The following is a 22,153-nucleotide window of genomic DNA, read 5'->3' as shown; positions in this document are numbered from 1 at the left end:
AGCATGTCAGATCTCAAACAGTGTATTAGGAACACATGAAAGCAGTTTTGTTCCCCTGGCCAATTAGTTGAGGAAACATGGGGCCTGCAATAATCTATTACTGTAATTTTTGTTTAGGTCAAAGTTCCAGGATTCTGGAAAGATTTCAGAATATAATATTATTTCAGTAAAGACTAAATGTAATATATAGTTTGTCCTCCCATCTTTCATCTTTTTTTCTCTTTTTTCTTTACAAGTACATATATGTAAGTATATGTATATGGGTGTCATTTTAAAAAGTTTGGAAAGATAGAAAAGATATTAACATTTTATCTCTGGGTGGTGGAATTTTCTTTTGACTTCTCTGTATTTTCTATGTTTTCTGAAATGAACATGTATTACTGCACACTAAACAGAAGTTATTAATTTTAAAAACGGATTTAATTTTTCTCTCTGTAAAATGGGGATTGAGACATAGTATAGAAGCCTGGGGAGCCATCAATAAGTATAAAAGCTGACTAACTACAGTCAGCTGACTGGAATTTGCAAGTTCTTTAAAATTGTCTTGGGAAAAATAAATACATTTCAAGGTCATTGGTACTATCGGGTACAACTTCTGTTAAGAAAGTTCAGTCTTCCTCCTGACCTGAATCTCATGCAGGGGAGAGGGCATACTAAAAAAGAAAGTTTTCTTCTACCTTCACAGATTCTAATCAAACAGGAAGAACTCTAACCTACTGCAGGAATCCCTAATCTGAAGTCCTTGGATGAGGGGGGGGGAGGGATTGGGGGAAAGTGGTGAGCCCCTGAAATTGTATGCTAATTTGTGTATATTTGCCCATATGCACTTTTTTCAGGAGTGGATCTTTGGTTTTAAAAAGAAGTTAAAAACTAAAAAGTAAGAACTGGATAGTATTTGCACTTTCAGAGGATTTTGAGACACAAGTCTTTGCTTCTAGTGCTAAAACCACTTAAATTGAACAATCTTATGACTGAACAGGTTAAAAACAACAATGAAGAAACAATGGTAAAGATACTACCTTATAGTTTAATATGTGATTGGTTGAAAAAACTACCAGAAATAATATATCCCAGCAGATGATGTCTTTTTATAATAAATTTCTCTGATGCTATCATTGATCAACACATCTTTGAATTTCCTTCAGAACTTGTCTCAGTTTGCTGGAGCTGCTGTAACTAAGTACCATGAACTGGCTGGCTTAATACAACAGCAATGTATTGTCTTACAGCTTTGGAGACTAGAAGGCCAAATCAAGATGTCAGCAGGGCCACGTTTCCTCTGAAGTCTGTAGGGTTCTGGCCATGGCTTGCCAGTGATCCATAGCATGATTCAATCTGCCTCAGTCACATGGCTGTCTTCTTTCTGTCTCTTACTGACTGGGTCCAAATTTCCCCTACTTATAAGGGATGAGGACCCACTCTGATCCAGTTTGGCCTCATCTTTCCTAATATCTTCAAAGATCCTATTTCCAGATAGGACATTCAAAGGCCCAGAAGTCAGGAGTTGAACTTAATCTTTTTGGGGGATGCAATTGAATCCATATCACGGCTCATCACACATTCTTTTGCATTGCCTCAACGAGGGCAGTCTGGCCCTTTGGAGACGAATTTGGGTTTTAAGAATTGTCAATTGTTGCCTAAAATGACCACTGGTGAATAAAGAGGTAATCAAGCTGGGCAAATAATTTTTTACTAAAAATGAGTAAAGGTAAAACACAAGACTTGTTTTTCTTACTTGATTGACTCATTTGACTCTCAAGCACTTCCAAAAATGTTTTGAGCAATGTGATATCACTAGAATAGGTGTGTAGTTTCCAGAGACAACAACTTTGAATGATAATATTTGGATATATTTAATGTTTGAGGGACTCCTTACCCTATAGGCATACCTCATTTATATACTGACTGGGTCCAAATTTCTAGTTTTCATAGAATGTACGATTAATGTAGGCTTACTTTTTGCATATTGAGTCTCTTTGGACTTGTAATGCCTAGAGTTGTTTAAATTTTTTTTTCTTCTGTGAAACTGCCAGATATATCGATGCAGCCAATGCTTTGGAGCAAGAAACCAAACTGGGGTTACGGCGCTTTGAAGTTTGTGACAACATTGATCTTGAAACTATTTTGATGGAATATGAGAGCTATTATTTTGTAAAATTTCAGAAGTACCCGAAAATTGTCAAAAAGGCATCAGACACAGGTATGTGGCTGTTTTCTAGAAATAAGGTTTTATCTTGTCTTTAAGATGGGTGTTTCTTCCTCATCTTATTTCCTGATAGATTGTGCCCCCCATCCTGCACTGATTGAGCACACCAGAAAGATCATGCAGGCTCTCTTAAATCCAGTTCAGATCATTTAAACACAATTGTCTGGACATTGTCCTTCAGCTAGCCATGCTGGCATTTGTTTGAGGAATGTGTGTTTTAGGGCAGTGGAAGCAAAACCCCAGTGTATTACGGGCACTTTTTAGAAGACCAACCTGACTTGCATTTCTTTAGAGATGCAAAGAGCTGTTGGAAGAGGATAAATGACAGAAGACTTTTTCAAGTTAGGAGGACCTATTAACTATCTTGAAAATAACATGAAAATGAGTATTGCTGAAGCTAATAGCTCATGTATAGATAATGAAATGCTTTTGAAAGCCATCAATCCAGATGATGATCAATAAAATGCAAAGACCCAGGATAGGTTAGCAGTCCACGAGGCTGGCTGGAGGAAAGATCTAAAGGGAGGGCCCCAGTTGTAACATTGACTGAGAAGTCTGTAAGTGGGGGAAGTAATTATAAACCAAAGGAGATCATTGTTCTGTTTACAAGGTACTTGTTAAGCCACAGACTTTATCATTTCATCTAGGGACGAGGAAACCAGGAGGAATATCAATTTAAAATAGCCAGGGCCAAATCTCAGAGCTAGAAGGGGTCTGAGAAAGATTTTCATCTGAGCTCCCTTGCCATGCAGGGTCCAGAACTTGGCTCTGTTGGCTGGTTGTTAGATCTGGGTCTTGGCAGGGAGAGCATTGACTCCTAACCACTGGGCAACCCAAAATATTGATATGGTTTGATTTCTATATTGACAGTTCTGATCTAGCTTGGTAGCCATATTCTCCCATGATATTGGACAACTATGTCCTTGTTTTAAGGTAAACTGGCAGAGTATGGCTGATGTTCCTTGCCAAACTCATGCAATCATCCTGGCATCCCACACACCACAGCAAAATGGTGCCAAGTTAATGAAAATGTAATGAAATCGTAGCTGTAAAACTAGCCCCCTACTGGAGTTACTGCCAGATCTGTTGTACCCAACATATTTAATAGCTGTAACTTTGGGGTCTTTCTCTGTATCAAAATGCCTGGGAAGCACAGGCCCCATTCTCATAGCTGGTAATTTCACTTCTCTCTAGATGAGAATAGCTTAGCATCTCTGGATTCCAAAAGGCTGTAGCATAAATTTTAAGAACAATGTAATAGGGAAACATACCTGAAAATTACCATTTCTCCCCCTTACAAATTAAATTCTTTTCTTTTCCCCCTAATATTTGTTTTGCCACAGCAGAAAATAATTTACCACAAAGAAGTGGAGGGAAGACCAGAAGGTAAAGTGAAGGGTAATTCATCTTGACCAACTCAACTCTAGGAGTTTGTGGGATCCCCTTCTGGAAGATTTTCCAGTGCAGCTCCATGACTGTCTACCAGCAATACCAGGCTGTGGTCATGTGACCTTGGTAGGCTCAGCTACAGGTCCCTCTTCTGCTCCAGGTGTCCAAGACTTGGGCCAATATCTGCTGGTTCTTCTGGTTTTAATGTAAATTACTGCATCCAGTGGGGCCCTATTTTCTCAGTCATGTGGTATAAAAAGTATGGACCTTAAAGTTAGAAAGCATGATCCAGTTTCAGTTCCTGGCTCTGCTACTTACAAGCTTGGAACAAGTTTCTTGTATATAGTAAGTTCCTTGTGAATAGTGAGCACTCAAGAAATATTATCCCTGCCCCCCCCACTTTTGAAATCATATTTGTAATTTCTTTGAGCACTCCAGGTCACATGCCCCTACATGTCTGAAGATAATCAGTGAGCCAAGAGGTTTGAGCTCACATTTCCACTTTCTCCAAGGCTGACCTGCTGTGGACCTGCTCTTCTTTTACTTTTCCCTGTTTTTCTCACACTCATCTTATGTTCCTTTCTCCAGCTTCTCAATTCCTCATGTCCTTTGGGACTTGTAACATCTGATCAGAGCCCCTCTGTCTCTTGACCATTCTGGGTGACATATTCTTCTACAGTGGCCCTGTTCTTCCTCGGTGTCCTCCTCCATTCCTCTCTTCTCACTCCCAACACACACTCTTGTTGTCATAGACTGTTTAGAAATGCCTGAGGCACTGCTGCAGAGGAATGGCCAGCTTTGGAGCATCAGGGCTTGGGTTCTTTGCTGTTATAATAAAGCCTAAACCTCAGAGGGAAGTTCAAGTTGGGTGCTGTAGAGGCCATGCAACCAAGAAATTGAGTTAACAAATAACTATGATGACTATATCATTATACAGATATCTTTTTCCTTATTTTCTAGTATATTGAAGAATAGCCAAAAGAAAATACCTGAGATTACTGAAACTTACTAAAGTGTAACCTAGATGCCTTGGTCTTTGATAATGATTGTTTAACTATATAACCTTTATCTTGTGATTGTAAAAAACCTCATGACTGGCCCTGCTTGTACCACCTTATCCTGTTTTACAACTTTGAAGTCTTATGATCACAAAGACAACCCATTAATATTTATTAATGAAGGACCTTGAGTCAGTCCAGAACTAACCCACCCCAGTGCCTAAATTATCTTGCTGGACAAAGCTAGATTTAACCAAAATTGGCCCTCCTGACATGCACAATAGCTTAAAACTTAACCTGTAAATGACCTGTACCTCATTATAATACTAAAAATCATGCTCGTCATTATACTAAGGCTGCCATTTTCTTACATACATTCTGTGACTAGGCACATAATCAATCTCTGCATGCGCAAATAATTAGATCATCTCTAATGTCGTCATCTTGAGCCATTACACACATTATCAGAAACCTGCCTATCTTTAGAGATTATAAAACTATCAGAGTTACTGCAATTAAGGGAGACAAATTTTAGGCTCATAGGCCATCTGTTCTCCTTACTTCACTGGGCAATAAACTCTTTCTCCCTTTGAAACCCCAGTGTCATAGATTGGCTGTTATGCTCATTGGGCAGAGAGCCCCGTGTTTGATTGGTAACCATTCCGGCAGTGAATAAAATTTTTAAAAATCTTTTAATGTAACCAAAACAAACAATCATAAGTTGTGATCATAGGCAATGTATCAGGCCCTCAAGAGCTGTTAGTTCTGTGAGCCCCTGCTAAGTTGCCTGCTCTTGTGAATCCAGTTCCCTTGTCTGCAGCCTAAGAAGGAAGAGATAGACCCCTTCCAGGGCTGTCTGACATTGCTTATAAAAATGGCCATGGGGCCTGTGCATGCCTCATGAGAACACTCATGCCTAAGAGTAGCTTTGCTTCGTGTTATTCTTTGGGAACAGTTTTATTGTTTTGACAAAAGTGTTTTCCTATTATTTATAGTTTCCATAAAACTAGTCAGACTCCAGTAATAAATGGTAACTACTTGTGAGCAGAGGCAGTGAGGAGTATTTTAAGAGCCCAGCTCTGGTCACATTCAGGTTCTGATTTATTTTTCAGCTGCACATTCATACCTGGAATTTCCTCAGCATTCTTTACCTGGTAGGAAAATTCTGGGAGTGAATGTTGTTGGGGTGCTTTGTTTCATGTTAGGGATGGAGCATGGTGGCATATTTGACAGCTTGGGGTTACTTCAACTCCTCTCTGGGTAGATGCCTGTCCATGGCAGGTGCAAAGTTTGGCTAACAAAGGACTAGAGTCAGAATGGATAATTAGGAAAGTATGAATGGTATTTCTGTTTGCAATTTTGCACTTAAAGGTAGTTATTGAAGTGAGAGACTGAGTCATGGGAGTAGCTGTTAGCAAATGAAAGAGCCTCTTCCTAATTCTTGTATCTCACATCAGAGAGCAAGTTCCCAGTTTACAGATTTGCAGGTGACCCAAACATGGGAAAGTGAGCTAATGTGGTAGATGACAGAATTAGGATCGAGAAGATCTTAACAATTTGGGAGACGGGCCCTAAATAACCAAATGATAAATAATGGTACAAGGTTTAAGCTCTAACCAAAGGTTTACAACAAATAGGTCCCCCATTTCAAAACCAGAGACCTAGAGGTCTGGTTAGTGAAGGTGCGGCACGAGTCAACAGTGTAATGCGATTGCTAGTGTGGTCTTAGAACTCAGCAATAGAAACACAGGGTTCAAAAAGTAGGAGGTGAGTGCCACTGAATTCTATTCTGGCCAGAAGGCAGTGGACAAAGGAAGGTGACCAAGAAGAGAAAGAATCTGGGAGCCAAGGAACCTGAGGAATGAATGGAGCAACTGGAGATGTTGAGCTTAGAGAATGGAAGCCTTGTGATGGAGGGAATCCTGGGAATAAGGCAGTGGCAGGCTTCACCCTCTAAAAGAGAGTTTCTGCCAAACTCTCTGGGGCCCACCTATGAGCCGTGAAGTCGGATGAATGTGGTTCCGTTTTAGGAAGAATTTTACAAGCATCAGAGCTGATTGAAAGAGATTGCATTGCCTTTCTCATTGGTGGGCTTGACTCTGGTCATGTTGAAGTAGATCTTGTGGATCAGTTGCCTCAAATGGGAAATCAAAGTGGGAAAATAGAGTCCCAGTTCCCTGCCAGCCCATGGGGATATTGAGGCAAGTTTAACAATATATACATAAAACTTTACTTCATTTAAATCAATGTTATTAATAAGAGCTATTTTGTAGGCAGTTCATTTTTGTGCTTACAAAAGGCCTGAAGGACAGACAGTCTTATTCCTATTTTACACATGAAAAGCAGAGGCCCTGAGGAATGGCCACTTGTGCGCCTCTGTGGCACTCCCCCCACTGGGTCTGACATCAGGGTCCCCATCAGAGTTTCCTGTGGCTGCCATAACAAAGTACCACAAGCTGGGTGGCTTAAAATGACAGAAATTTGTTCTCCACAGTGCTGGAGGCTGGATGTCTGAAATCAAGGTGCCAGTAGGGCCGTGTTCCTCTGAAGGCTCTAGGGGAGGAGCCCTCCAGCCCTTGGTGTTCCTTGGCTGGTAGCTGCATCACTCCAGCCTCTGCCGCCCTCGTCACACGCTATCTTTCCTCTATGTGTGCTTCTGTGTACAACTCTCTCTCTCTCCTTCTTTCTTACAAAGACACCAAAGACCTCATCTTAACTTGGTTACATCTGCAAAAATTGTATTCCCAAATAAGGTCACACTCACAGGGACTGGGGGTTATGGCTCCCATGTATGTTTTTGGGGGACACAATTTAACCCACAACACCATGTGTGGATGTTGGTGATGCTGGTGGTGTGGGCAGTCGTGCTGGCCAAATGGCTATGTATTTATATTGGACATGAACAACTTTTTAAAATTTCTTCTTTCCCACAAAGAAAGAAAATTGAAATAGCAACTCTCTGAGATCACTTAGAACATGGGGGATAATTCTTCTAGCAAACCTACAAATGCACCTTGCGTGTACGGACAAAAGAGCTTAAAGAATAAACAACTTATGTTAAGCCCATGTTCTGTCCCTAAGCAAGTCTGCCTCTCTCTGGGCATTGTCTTCTAAGAATATGGATATTCCAATGTGAATTTTATACGCAATTATGAGGACGTAGTGAACAAATTTGTGATACCTTGTATTGCTGTTGAACATATATACAGTGAAGTGCATAAAGCCCACTCATATTAGGGGTATAGCTGATAACCTTACAAATGCATATTCCCTGTAACCACCACCATTTCCAGCCTGCCCGCAGTCTCCCTTTGCCCATTGCCCATCAGTATTCTCCATCTCCACCACTTAGCCACTATTCTGACTTCTAACCCTATCAATTCATTTTGCCTGAAGTGAACAGTATCTAATGAAAGTTGTCTTTTGCACATATGCATGATCTGTGACAACAGGGATGAGGTAAGGTTTGTTTTCTTTCCACAAGCTGCTTTTGCTGTTTATTGTACACAGGATGATGGGAGGTGTTTTCGGTAGGCAGGATACATCCAAGGAAGACCCCCATCCTGCACTTAGGGAAGGTGGGAAGAAATAATGGAGTAATGCTTGTATGCTAATGTGTCCTTGAGAACACAAAGCAATTTACAGAAGGGCTGAAGCCATGTGGTGTGAAGAAGAAATGAAGTTGGTGGGTTGGTGACTTTGAGAAGGAGACGGACCTCAATCTCCTGGAGGAACCCAGCAGGGATGTTGGAGTGAGTCAGGGCAAGACGGACGAGGTGGGCAGATGTGTAGTTAGAAGGCTACTGTTGGGCACATCTGCATATGTCTGAAGAACTCTCCCTCCTAAAGTGTGCTACACTAGTTGTTTATTTACCTAAAATTAGGTGGTGAGAATAATTTCCTCCAAGATCTTTCTTCCCTCCCCCTAGGGTGATGAGCGACTGTTGCCAAAATCTTCCCCAGATCAATCAGCAGAGGCCACGGTCCAAGACCACAGTGGGGAAGACAGGAGACGCCAAATCTCTCCATAAGGAGAATCCCAAACAGGTCAGGATGGCTTGGCATAAGTAATATCCCAGTTGACTTCTATATTGAGAAACAGTCCAAAAAGGAAAGTCATATTTAGTTTTTTATGACCTATATTTTCAAAATTGCCATGTGATTTTAAAATGTAGTTTTTCTCCCAAAATACTGAATCAAAACCATGGGCAAATCCTTAGATTTCCTAATGTTTCTTAATTTGAATGGGAGGCCTCCTTCCTTCTCCCAACCTTTCCCTTGGTCTGGGTGACCAGCCCTGGAGGGTTGGGGCCCTGGCCCAGCCAGAGCAGGAGGGCCATGTCACTGTAACAGTAGGTGGCAGGTCTTCCTGCCCAAAGCGTATTCCTGGGTTCTTAAGTATAGGCCAAGGATAGTCTTGGGGGTGACAGAGTCTCCCATAGAGCTTCTCCAAATTGCACATGGCTGGTCCCCACCCTAGAGCTCCACATTGGAATCTCTGGGGGGCAGTTGCTGTGTCTTTGGGTAGAAGGGCAGCAAGAGGAGAGAGCCTGGTAGGCGGGTGAACTCAATGGCTTCTGGCTCAGGGTATCTATGCCTGGAATGTCCTTACAAGGTTTCATGGGAAAGAGGACTGATGGAAATGGTGAAAGGAACAAAAAGAATTAATGTCAGGATAGAAAGGACTAATCATGGCATTCAATCAGTCAAAATAAATCTCTCACCCTCAAGGAGGGTCTATCGTTCTGGCCCGTGGTTATCTGACTCAAGGGTAAGGGAGGTGAAGGTGGGGCAGGATGAATCCCACAAGAGGCTGGTTGACTTGGCTGCATCTCCAGGCTCAGCCACCCCTGGCCACAAACATCTCTGGTCCCAGGAGAAAAGACAAGCCAGCAGGTGGGGATGGGTCGAGGGACAATTGTTTACTTCATTGGAAAAGCCACTCAGAGCCCAAAGCCAGGTGGGAACAAGTCAGGGGTGTCTTCTCAGTCCTCCAGGAAAAGCCCCATCCATGTGGCACAGGCATATAGTTCATTCATCTTGTTGGGTTCAGCATGAAAGTGGCCACATGACACATGGAGTTCCCCATTTATAGAACTGATATCCAGTATGTGATACTTGGGTGATGGAATAGGCAGTTTCAATCTGCATTTCTCAGTTGCTTCCCCCAGCTGAATTCTCACTGTCTTCCTCTTTCTTCAGGATGTTATCAATAACATTCATATGGAGAATGCCGACTTTGGCTTAAATGTATCAGGGATCAACAGAGGCAGTGGAGAAGAAAATGCCCACCCACGAAGAGTGAGTGGGACTCGTGAACCTAACACTGAAAGGGGGAATTTTCTTTTGAAAAATGAAAATGAAAACATTATTATTGTCAAACAGGAAAGTTAATATGTAATGATCAAAGATTGGCTGTGAGGTAAACTGGGAAGAGCCCTGGATGAGGATCAGAATGCTGGGGTTCTGATCTGGAATCTTCTTTTTTCTCGATGAATGGTTTTGGATGACGTATCCCATATCTATGGGTCTCAGTTTCCTCATTTGTAAATTGAGGAGTTTAGAAGAGATGGCTTCCAATGATCCTTTCAGCTGAGAAATTCTGTGATTAAAATGCTAGACATTGGCGTGACTGTCCTCATCATTTAATGAGTCATGTCCACGAGCTCGTTCTTTTCTGCCTTGTGGTGGTAGTTGGTTGGTGGTGTGACTTTTTTTTCTTTTTGGAGGGATGGCTCCAGGTTGCAGTGTAATTTCATGTGAACCATGAAGTCCCAGTTAATATGGGGTGGATCTTCTCACACAGAAGAGACTCCGATTGGGTAGACGTAGGTAAAATGTAGGTTAAAACATGTCACTTGGAAATGAAAAGCAGTATCAGTGCCGACATGTTTCTCTTGATTGTAACCTCCCGAGTGTATTCCTGTAAGAGACTTCCTTCTTTCTTCAATCAAGTTCTCAACTTCAGGACTGCTGACTTAGCCCCAGCCAGTGCTTCTCTGCCCAACTGAACTGTGTGTGTGTGTGTGTGTGTGTGTGTGTGTGTGTGTGCAGGATGGAGCATTTCCCTAGAAATTAAGGGAAACTGCCATATTGGTCTGAACTGACTCCCTTTAAGGGCTTCAATTTTATTGCTAATTGCTGGAGATGAAACCATTTAAATCAATGCCTTTCATGGAAAAATATTTCCTTGTTCACCTTTTCAACTCTTGTATTTTCAGTCACCTTTATGCCTAGCAATTTTGTGCCATTAGTTTCTCTCCTGAAGGCCTCACGTTGATATGAATAGACGTTTTTGATTGGGTCACAAGGAAGGGACTATTTAACCAGCATTTAACCTCTGAAAGAATCTGGCTATAGAGCCTCTCTCCAGCTGAAATGTCCTCGGAATAAAATGTGGATGATTTTCTCCCTAGCATTTCAAATGTTCATAGGCTGAATGATGGTGTATGGCCAGAGGCTGATCTCCAAAATGGGTCTCCTGTTGGGATGTTCAGGACCCCAGACTCAGGATTCCTAAGCCCCCTGCATATTTAGGCATTATTCTTAAGGACGTGGGCTTTGGAGGCTGCCTGGGCTCAGATGCTTCCCAGCTATGTAACCTTGGGCAAGTTGCTGAATCTCTCCAAGCCTAGTCTCACTGCTCTGTAAAATGGAAATAATCCTAATGCCCACTTTAAACGGCATAACGAACAGAGAGCCTTAGAACAGGGCCCTGCACAAGATACACACTCTTAAACACTGGTTATTATTATTATTGGTATTTGTTTTTTGCATGTATGCCTGCTTTTTCCTTCTTGCCATTAGGAGACAAGGGGGCAGTGGAAAGACCATGAGTCTGGGAGATGGATAACTGGGCTTTTTGTCACTTGTTAGCTGTGTGGCCCTAGGCAAATCACTTAATGTCTCTGGGCCTTACTTCCATATTTACGAAACCTCCTAGCAGAGGTGTTGTATGAGTTACAAAGGATCCTCACCAAGCACCCGGCTCCCCTGTTCTGTGTGGGACACACTACTGAGAGGGGAACGTAGGTCTGGTCAGTCAGCAGTAACTGTCCTTACTCTTGTACCGAGTTGTTCTGCCTGCAGGCGGGTGCGGAACATTTTCAAGTGACCAGGCGAGATAGGGACAGCAGACGTACGAGGGAGCAGATGGTGTGTGTCAAGAACCGAAAAATGGTTGTGAATCGTGGCTGAAATCAACTTCATTCTGAAGAATTTACTTACAAAATAAGTTTTTTCCTTTTGTCATGTGCCCCACCTTGAGGAAATCATTTGTTCAATATTGGTGCAGTTCCTTTTAAAAGCTTAACTTTCGTCTGCCCTATATACCAAGGTACATAAATGTGTCTTGACTTAATGAAGCTGAGCTGTTAACATGGTTTCCCGTCATGTTTTGATGGCGTAAATAACCATTACTCCCTTTCAGGGCCAAATCATTGACTTCCACGGGCTGCTCACAGACGCTACCAAAGGAGCAAGCAGCGATCTAGCCTTGAACAGCTTCGACTGTAACCCGGACCCCTCCGTAAGTGGCTGAGATGTGACATTCATCTTTCAACCCATCAGATTCCAGATGAACTTTAGAAATAGAATTTTGAGTACAGTGAAACCTTGAGATCAAGTCAAAGTTCACAGCAACCTGCCACCATTTGTTTCATCGAGATCTGGGCTCTGTTTTTCTTCCTAAATTATGAAGCAATATTGTAATGTGAGGCTTTTTGTTCCTATCAACAGGAACGATTGCTGAAACCTCTGAGTGCATTTATTGGCACCAACAGTGAGATGCGAGAATTGGCAGCCGTGGTGAGCCGGGTAAGATCCGATATTCGATTCACAAATTTACAGAGGCAGATTGGGGCTCCTGGAGCATTGTGGGCTGCTTCTTTTATTAATAACAATAAATATGATCATTTATTTATAAAGTGCCCCCACTTGCGAAGGCACTCATATTGTTTAGAGGCACAATAATGCATGATAAATAAATTATAGAAGCATAAAATTACAATATAAAAAGCCCACCATCTCACAACAGAGGCCAAGAGAACTGAGAGAAAAAAAGACTTAGAAAGGAAGGGATAGGTGAAAGATTTCCTAGCACAGCTGAGTCCAGGGAGAAAAGCCTCGTCGAGACGGAGAGTTTGTCTGGGTCTCGTCCAAAAGTCAAAGCCCAGAAACAGAGCTGTCAGGAGTTGATGACTTCATATTTGGTAATTTAGTAGGAGAGAGTTTACCATTCAGACTACTGATTTTCCAAGCTTACACTGCAGACTCTAAAGGCAGTGAAGTTTAATGGTTAATGGCACAGGCTTCCAAATGAGTTAACCTGGATTTGATGTCCAGCTCCTCGTCTTTCTAGGTGTGTGACTCTGGGCCAGTTACTTGGGCAGACGATTGGTTCCTGAGTTATACGATTCTTTTCTAATTTCCAGTGATGTAGTTAATGAAAGACTGAAACCTAGGCAGGCACAGAGAGAGATTTAAAATGATCTGAAAAATACAGGCCTACTCGAGGAGAGGGGAAGGGCTCCTCGGCTGCCCATTGAGTTCCATGCCTGTTTGTGGCAGGCCTTGCTGGAGCTGGGTACCCAGCACTGAGTTCAGCAGGTGCAGTGTTCATCCCCAGGGGTTTCTCGCCTCGTGGGCTTGGCACACTTTGAGAGCATAAAGGAGGGGTATTTTGTGGCAAAGTGTGGGGAAAGTGGTAGAGAAGAGGATACACAGGGGATAGCCGTGTGGAAAAGAGAGGAAGAGGGAGGGTGGGAGGTGTTCTGGGGAAAGACAGACTTGAAATAGTATAGCTTGTGTAGGGTTTCAGGTGAGCAAAGTTTGAAGCAGGGAGTGATGGGAAATGAGTGTGGAGAGAGAGGCCAGGGTTCCTGAGTGAGGGTCCATGAGCAGGTCCCAGGGCTGGGAATCAGCCAGTAGGAGATGGGGAATCATTGACAGGTGTCCATCAGGGGAAAGGAATAATCAAATGTGCTTTTTAGCATAGCATGTTCTAATGACAGTGTATGTGTTTGGCGAGGGGTGGGGTGAGTATCAAGGAAATGGAGATGGGGAGACCAGCTATGAAGTTATTACAAGTGAGAGGGGATGAGGGATGGAGTCAGGCTGTGGTAATTGGGATGTGTGAGAGAGCAGGGAAATGTATTTTTTATTCCCACAAAAATCTACAGTTTCATTATTACCGTTTTACAAAAGGATAACATGATCAGTGATGAGAGAATCATAGAGTGAAAGTGGCCTGAAATGATTCCATCTGGAATCTTTCCTACAGTACCCTGGGATGTAGCCATTTAGCCTCTGCTTGAATGCTACAGTAACAGGGAGCTCACCACCTCTCGAGTCAGTCCTGATGAATTCTGACTGATAACGTTGGATTGATAGAAGGATGGACTATCAAAATTAAACACTAACAGAGTGGAACTCAATCTCAACTATAGAGGAGAGCAAAAAATATTGTTATTATCTGTAGATGCCTTGAATTTTAAGGTAGATATATCCCCATTATGGGTGAAGCTCTCCTTAAGAAAGAGCCATAATAAGGATGTGAATTGCTGATGGACCAGTGTACAGACCTAGGCTTTAGAGACAGGGTAAACTCTCCCAAGATTTTGGAAGCCTGAGTCCTTTCTCTGCACCCATTCAGTAGGTTGTTATGCATGACCAAAACAATCACTTGTACGGATAGTTTATCTAATAAAATGGTTACTGGGTGGATAGGGCACAGGGGTGGAAGCAGAGAATCTTGCCAGTGTGTTTTAGATATATATTAAATGTATTTTCATATATTTGAACTATCTGCATGTATTACCTACTAAAAATTTAAATTAAACAATAGTTTCCAGATTGTTCTGTAGTCACTCAGAAAGACTTTGGGTAGAAGGCTATTTTTTTTGGATGTAACACTCGAGATATCCAGTTTGCCTGAAACAGCTCCAACTGAAAAAAGTCCCTGAGTGACTGTTCTGAGGTATCTTGTGAAATTGAAGTTTGAAAACTGTAAATTAGTTATCAGTAAAAGCCACCTTAATTGACTACCCTAGATGGTTGCTACAGGGCTGTATAAGAGGGGAAAACTGCGCTTTTGCTAGGCTATCGGCTTCCTTGAATTTTGTAGAAGCAATTGCTCCTGATGGAAGAAGGGAAAAATCACTAGGGAAAAAGAGAAATTGGTTTCAGAGGAGCATTATCTCTTTTTATGCAACAAATTAAGAACGTGTTAGTGAGATCAAGGAGCAAGAGAGAGGCTAGGCACCAGCTAGGAACTATGTTTCACAGTAAAAGCTAGTGTAATTTGAGGGAATTTTCTGTAGCTGCTTTGATTATGGTTGTAAGTCAGATTGCTATTGACTGAAGACAGGAGCAGCCCATCGTTAGAGTTTTTTTTCCCTAAAAGTACCATATTCAATCATCAATAGTTTCTCCAGGGAAAATCGTTGAATATTTTCATGGCATCCCTTTGGTGAACTAGCCCCAAATAACAATGTGTATATACATATATACATGAAAGGTTTTTATCACCAGCACTTGATATCCTATTATAAGTCAAGTACTCTGTCGCTCCTGTGTTTATCACAGCTGTAGAGGAAAACATTGGTTTTAACAAAATGATCAAATGTGCATTGCAGGACATTTATCTCCATAATCCAAACATAAAGTGGAGTGACATTATTGGACTCGATGCAGCCAAGCAGTTAGTCAAAGAAGCAGTTGTGTATCCTATAAGGGTAAGGATGGAAAGCCTCTTGGGGGTTATTTCTGTTCAGTATCCATTGACAAGCTGTATGTCATAGACCCATCTGGAGGGGAAGGACAAGGTGATTTTCTGTCCTCAAGTTAACTGTTGCCTGTGTCACAGCACTTTGTCAGCATAGGAGCACATGGCCCTGCCCATCCTAGGCCATTTAAAATCACCTTCCATATTGGTTCAGGGCAGGTGTTTGCTCTAAGTGATAATTTAAGATCTAAGACTATGATCTATATGATCTGTCAGTTACTTTAGATAATGAGCCTGCCTACCTAAAAATATACTTATTATAGTAGAAATGTTGCCCATAGGTGAGGGGCTCTCACTTTGTTCACATAGACAAGCGCCCTACCCCTGGGGGCTTTGCTTCTGGCAGAGCTGACCCGTCCATTGCTTATTCCTCATTGCTTATTCCTGACAAGTCTCTGTGAGGAGTGGCTCACTCAGCGGAGAGAAAAATAGAAAAATGAAACTCTCCATGTTTGGTTACAAATGTGGTGTTGAGAAGGTCATTGTATCACTTAGCTTTCCCTGCATAACAGGCCACCCCAAAACTTCATGCATTAAAACAACAATATTTATTTCCTTGCCGTCTTATGTGCCAGCAATCTGGGCCGGGCTCGGTTGGACCAGCTCTTCTCTTCCCCACCCTGGGGCATCAGCCAGGTGGCTGGAAATCTGGGATAGACGGGAAGGCCAAGGTCTCTGCCTCATCCTCCAGCAGGCAAGCCCAGTCTTGTTGGCAGGGGGGTTCCCCGCATGAAGCAGGAAAGGGCAAGTCCCAAATATATAAACATTTTTCAAGACTCTTCTTATATTTCTTATATTTTCTGGTTGTATATGTTTAAAGCTCCTCTTATGGTTGCTAATGTCCCATTGGCCAAAGCAAGGCATACCGTCAAATCCAGCTTCAAGTAGTGGCGAAATAGACTCCATCTCTTGGTGGGAGGAGTTGCAAATTTGTGGGCTTTTTCTATAATCTCTTGCAGTCAGGATTACAAATTTATTTTATTGAATAACCTATTTATGCTTACCATTGAGCCATGCAGCCCCTGATTTTTGAATGCTTCTATTCTAAGGAGACAAAATCAATATATTTGGATTGTCCTCTAATTCCCCTTTCCCCTTGCATTCCAACAGGGGGTAAGAAATATATATGATGTTGTTCAGAATTAGTAGAAGTTTATCCTCCATTTTATCTAAATGGACGTAGAGTACAAGCTTTTTTAGAAAGGGGGGGATATTGCATGGAAATTCCGGATGTCCTGTCTCTGTGGTATTACACACTGGACTGTGATGGTGTTGAGATTTTGGCATTAGCATCAATTAGAAACTAATAGCTAGTTATAATTTTACTACTATTTTTTCTTCTCAGTTCTCTGCCAACCCTCCCTCCCCCATCCCCCCATCCCCCACCCCCAGATTGTTGGGGTGTGGACTAATGGAGCGCCTCCCGGAAGTCTGTGCCTGTCTGTCTCAAGTCAGTGTCTTACCATGCATTTGCCCCTGAATGTTTGCGACTTCTAAAATAGGCTCCACTGTGGCTTTGTGCTTTCTTCACACACACCCTGATTTGCTGGTCTGGTGTTTACCTTAAAATTAGTGGCTGCTTTACAATGTTCAAAAGATTGTCAGATGTTCTTTTCCTCTATAGTGCCCATGCTATACATTTTTTCTTTCCTTAAGAGATTGTTTCCATCTTTACAATGTCTCATTCATAGTCGATGACATATTATACTTTATAAAATTTCACTGTATCTTCCAGTCACCTTAAGAGAACCCGTTTATGACTGATGCCTCAATGTAGAGTGTACCCTTCGGATGTTCTGCATATAGAGCTCTTAGGAAAATGATGTCATGCATCTAATAACTATTCTAACGGAAAGAGGAAGTCCCTGCATACGTCTTTATTGCCCTTAAAAAAGTGCTTTTTTAAAAAAGCACAAAAATTAAGCTAGTGTGCAAGTAAAATTGGGATAAAAACGACATGGACAGAAGCAGTCAACCTTAAACAAAAAAGGAAGCCCCAGATCCTAGGGTCGCCCTGCTGCTCCCTCTGCTTTGCTGGCTGCCTTGTGCTGAGGGTGGGAGGGTGGGAGGCTGGCGCTTGGGCACCGAACCCCATCACTGTTCTTGTTCCCATAGTACCCACAGCTGTTCACAGGGATTCTTTCCCCCTGGAAAGGACTGCTGCTCTACGGCCCTCCAGGTAAACACCTCTTGCTATTCTGGTCTTGGTGTTAAGTGTGTGTGCATATGACTGGCCCCATCTGTCCTCCCTTCAGGACTGGGCCACAGGAGAGCTGAGGAACCACTTCTTCCTCCTGCACTCATGAAATTGACTTCGTTTGTAAGCAGAGGAATGGAGTTTAATTGCCTGCTCATGTTATATCCACATGTGTCTCTAGGTACTGGAAAGACTTTACTGGCCAAAGCTGTGGCCACTGAATGCAAAACTACCTTCTTTAATATTTCTGCATCTACCATTGTCAGCAAATGGAGAGGGGATTCAGAAAAACTTGTTCGGGTAGGAATTCTTCATTTTGGTTTTAAAAAATAAATTCTGGCAGAATACAGTGGTATATAATCATGTTAGAGCTTATCTTTTTTTAAGTGGTTGGTGTGTTAGATTTCATCCTGGATCTTGATTACCAAAAGCCTGGGAAATGGATTGACCATTATAAGTGGATATTATTCATGTGCCTGTTGGCAAAACTATTGCTCTTCCTTGGGGGACTGACCAATAGCCCTCTTTTGATTCCGATAACTTAAGAATGAAAGCTGGAAAAATACTGTCTCTGAAGTGGCCTATTCTTTTCTTTTCTTAAGAAGCATTTAATATTAAGCATGTGCGGTGAACATTTACTGAAGGGCTGCTATATGCCGGTCCTTATACTAAGTACTCTAAGGAAGAATCAAGAAATGAAAAAACTTAATTATTCTTTCAGAAGTTCTGAGCCACTTTTCCTCTACAGTGCTCATCCTGTACATTTTTCCCTTCCTAAAGAGATTGTTTCCATCTTTACAATATCTCATTCATAGTCTATGACATATTATACTTTATAAAATTTCACTATACACTTTATAAAATTTCACTGTATTTTACAGTCACTTTAAGAGAACCTCTGTTTATGATTTATGCCTCAATGTAGAGTGTACCCCTCTCAGAAATCCTGTTAAACTACTGCACACTGTAGAATGACTGATAAGTAGTAATATTAAGTGAATATAAAAATATGTATTTTCTGAAAAGAAATCACCTTAAAATATTATGCTTAAAGTGACATTCCCTTGGATGACTCATTTTCAAAAGATTATGGGTTATTTGGAAGTCTTGTAATAAAATATTTTTAAGGGATTAATTTACCTAAAATAATCTATTATTTATTACTTTGATATTGTTCTCAAGGTGTTTCAAATGTGTGTTATAAACTCTTCAAGATTGTAATTCATGGAAGTCGACTTTGACATCTTCTCTTACTTTGTTCTTCATCTGAAGTCTAATTTTTTGCCAGGACCAAAGATAGGGCTTGAATTTAGCTGCTCCAAAATGTGTGACTTCCATGTGATTCTAGTTAGCTGGGTTTCAGTTAGCTGAAATCCAACTAACTAGAATCCTTGTCAGCCTGAAGACTTTTTTTTTTTTTAACACTCCATTTCTGTGTGCTGAATAACAACAAAACTCCTAGAAGATGCCTCCAGAATCCATTTAGATTTATATCCTGTCATGAAAATTGATGTTTAGAACTATGAGCACTGCAAGGTGCCCAAAGAAAGATTACATTAAATTCCCCAGACTGGACTTAGCTAGGAGGAAGAAGAAATTCAGATATTTTATGAATATTTTTAACAAAAGTTAAAACTAAATGGGTTTTCTTGTTTGACATTGAATAATCAGAAAATTCAGTTAACCAGAATTCTCCATTCTGTGTGAGCATTTTATTTAACTGTTTTTTTCTGCTTCAGTATTATTTTGTTAGAATTCTAAGAGTGAGGAAATCATTCCTCCTCCAGCTTCTCCCTTCCTTTATCATACATTTAAAAAATAAGCAACTAAAGAAAAAATAGGTAGGTGGAACCTCATCAAAATTAAAAACTTTCGTGCAAAGGGTTTTATGATGAAACTAAAGAAAATCCACACAAGGGGAGAAAATATCTGATAAAGGTTTAATATCCAGAATATATAAAGAAATCCTACATCTCAATAGCAAAAAACACAATCCAATTTTTAAAATGGGCAAAGACTTAGACATCTCTCCAAAGAAGATATGCAAATGGCCAAAAGCACGTGAAAAGATGCTCAACATCATTAGTGATCAGGAAATGCAAATCAAAACCACAATGAGATACCATTAGATACCCACTAGAATGGCTACTGTTAAAAAACCCAGAAACGACAACAACAAAAAACAAACAACAACAACAAAAAAAAACCCCGAAAGTTACAAGTATTGGAGAGGATGTGGAGAAATAGGAACACTAAGTTACTGCTGGTGGCATTGTGTAAAATGGTGAACATTGCTGATTACCAAATTGCCTTCCAATGCTGTAGCAGTTTCCCCAGCCATCCATGGTGTGTGTGTTTCCCATACACTGGCCAATACTGTGGGTTACCAAGGTGTTTTTTTATGGTTGCCTATCTGATGGTTAAAAGTAATATTTCAGTGCTCAAATTGTATTTCCTTAATCCTTAATGAACTTGAGCATCTTTTTACCGGCTTAGAAGATATTTGTATTTCTGTTTTTGTGAAATGCATTTTTATTTTGGATATTTAAAAAAAATTCAACAAGAAAACATAAGCTCTGCTAACTGTGAAGGATCTCATCTCATATCCTTTAAAAAATTATTTTCTCCTTATTTTCTGATCACCCGGAATCACTGTATGGAAAGACCCTCACCTGGAAAATCTTGGTCACATTGTCAAGCCCCATCCTGTGAAACTTTCAGATAAAGAAGAACCTTCAGGACATTCCCCTAAGTCAGAGATGCCCTTCTACCCATTGTTTCTCTTTATTCCAATTAAAGAGTTATTTATAGGGAACCCTTGGGCTATGTATGTTCCTTCCTCCCCTCCTAATGTTCCTGCCTTTTAGGAACTGATGCTATTGAGTAGTTGAGTGGTCTCTTTAGCAAATGCATACACCTGTTGAGCTTACATCTTTCACCCACCCCCCCACCCCCTCCATCGTATGATTTAACTTCCTTCAAGTGCTTTTGAAAATTTTAGACTAATGCTTCCAGGAGCACTTACCCAGGATCCTATATGTTCTCTGGGAGTGGATCACTCAGTGACGTGCGCAATACGGAGACCTAGGCTCAGGGGTGGTTCTCCTTCCAGCTGACGTTTGAGTTTGTAGAGCCCCTTGGTCTCTCTGCACCCTAGTGAGTGCCTTAAAAACCGTTCATGTAGAGGGTTTAATATTCCATTTTTCATTGGGTTTTTTGCTGCTGTGATCATCCTTAATATGGGTCCTATTTAGGCTTTTCTTTCTAACTAGGGGCTACACTGTGTCTAAAAGGCATTTGTGATGAATGTTCCAGCCTTGACAATTTTCTCTGAGTTTATTAGACTGAGCCATTGTCCTGGGCTAAAGAAACAGGAATCTGTGGGAGGAAAACCCTTGTGCCTGTGCCCACCACCCACAAGAGCGGGGGAGGGGGAGGTACTCCCCATTCAGTGGTGGGGAGACCTGCAAGGGGCCGTCTGGACTGCCCGTGATGACCACAGCCTGGCTTTTGCTGAGCCCTTCCCCTCCTTTTTGTTCCATGATGCTTTGCTAGTGCTGAGTGACAGAGCAAAGAAATCCCCTATGCCTATTAAAGAACTCTATTCTTTTCTAAATCTCTACTGCTTTCTCTGATCAACCAATGAAGAATTGTATATGAGGCTCAAGAGATCAGTTTCAGGGTTTAAAAAAAAAGGTTTAGGTGTTTTTATACTCTTTTCATCACCACCACATCTCCCTTTAGAGCTCTTTATTTTGTTTTTATATGTCTGTGCTTTTGCGTGTTTCTTTCCTGTGATTGTTTGGTCTATAATATTTCATTCTGGAATGAAGCATCTTATTCAATAGGGAGCTGCCTTCATGTACCTGAGCCTACCAAACAGCAGCTGCGGTATTTTGGGGACCAGAGTAATTTGAGGAGCAGAAAGGGGCAAAATTCATCAGTCTTGTTACCCATGATTGGAACCCTGTCCTCTCCCTGCTGTTCTTCTTTCTGAGAAAAACCCCTCCCATTGTCCCTAAAGGTCAAGAGAAAACTGAAAAATGATTTTACTAGGAATACTAGGCTTTTGTGTCCATAGGAACATTTTATTGGCAGGGCGTGTCAAGGGTTAACCAACCATCTGGAAGCTTGGGAGCTGAGTTTTATCTTGAGCTTTCCCATCTATGATTAGTTAACCTGGAACTAACCACTTACTGTCTCTGGTTCTAATTTTATCAAGTGATAAATGGAAATAATTGGACCATCCAACCCCATGGGGTGGTGCTAGGGAGAAAGCATTGTAATGGCTATAAAGTTATTGTGAAATAACAGATCACAGCATAAATGCTTAATGTTACAGGCATTCTAAGCTTTTCCTCCCTGGGAGCATCTGAGGACTTTAAATATATGAACCTGAACCTGTGGTTGCTTTTTCCCTACCAGGTGTTATTTGAACTTGCCCGCTATCATGCCCCCTCCACTATCTTCCTGGACGAGCTGGAGTCGGTGATGAGTCAGAGAGGCACAGCTCTTGGGTAATAGACAGGTTTTTTTTTTGATCATCATTTCTCCCCTCTTGTGTGTTTGATGGTCTGAAG

At 41.4% G+C, this 22,153-nt stretch overlaps 1 protein-coding gene across 10 annotated transcripts in view; it reads left to right on the top strand.

The window, feature by feature from the left end:
- KATNAL2 (katanin catalytic subunit A1 like 2) overlaps positions 1–22,153 on the top strand; it is a 129,405-nt gene that overhangs the window by 61,669 nt on the left and 45,583 nt on the right. For 3 of the 10 annotated variants that reach the window (XM_037805949.1, XM_037805956.1, XM_037805959.1), the window contains exons 3-12: positions 2,034–2,200; positions 3,550–3,592; positions 8,523–8,640; positions 9,796–9,894; positions 12,023–12,121; positions 12,331–12,408; positions 15,228–15,326; positions 17,492–17,555; positions 17,755–17,873; positions 21,999–22,090. In XM_037805949.1, coding sequence (XP_037661877.1) covers positions 2,034–2,200; positions 3,550–3,592; positions 8,523–8,640; positions 9,796–9,894; positions 12,023–12,121; positions 12,331–12,408; positions 15,228–15,326; positions 17,492–17,555; positions 17,755–17,873; positions 21,999–22,090 — 978 coding nt within the window. Of the gene's footprint in view, positions 1–965; positions 1,007–2,033; positions 2,201–3,549; positions 3,593–8,522; positions 8,641–9,795; positions 9,895–12,022; positions 12,122–12,330; positions 12,409–15,227; positions 15,327–17,491; positions 17,556–17,754; positions 17,874–21,998; positions 22,091–22,153 lie in introns of those variants that run through there. The other 7 variants (XM_037805957.1, XM_037805950.1, XM_037805952.1 and 4 more) reach the window with 7 other exon arrangements.

Source organism: Choloepus didactylus, chromosome 16, assembly GCF_015220235.1.
Source record: "Choloepus didactylus isolate mChoDid1 chromosome 16, mChoDid1.pri, whole genome shotgun sequence".
NCBI lineage: Eukaryota > Metazoa > Chordata > Mammalia > Pilosa > Megalonychidae > Choloepus > Choloepus didactylus.
This window is presented reverse-complemented; position numbering and strand designations above follow the sequence as displayed.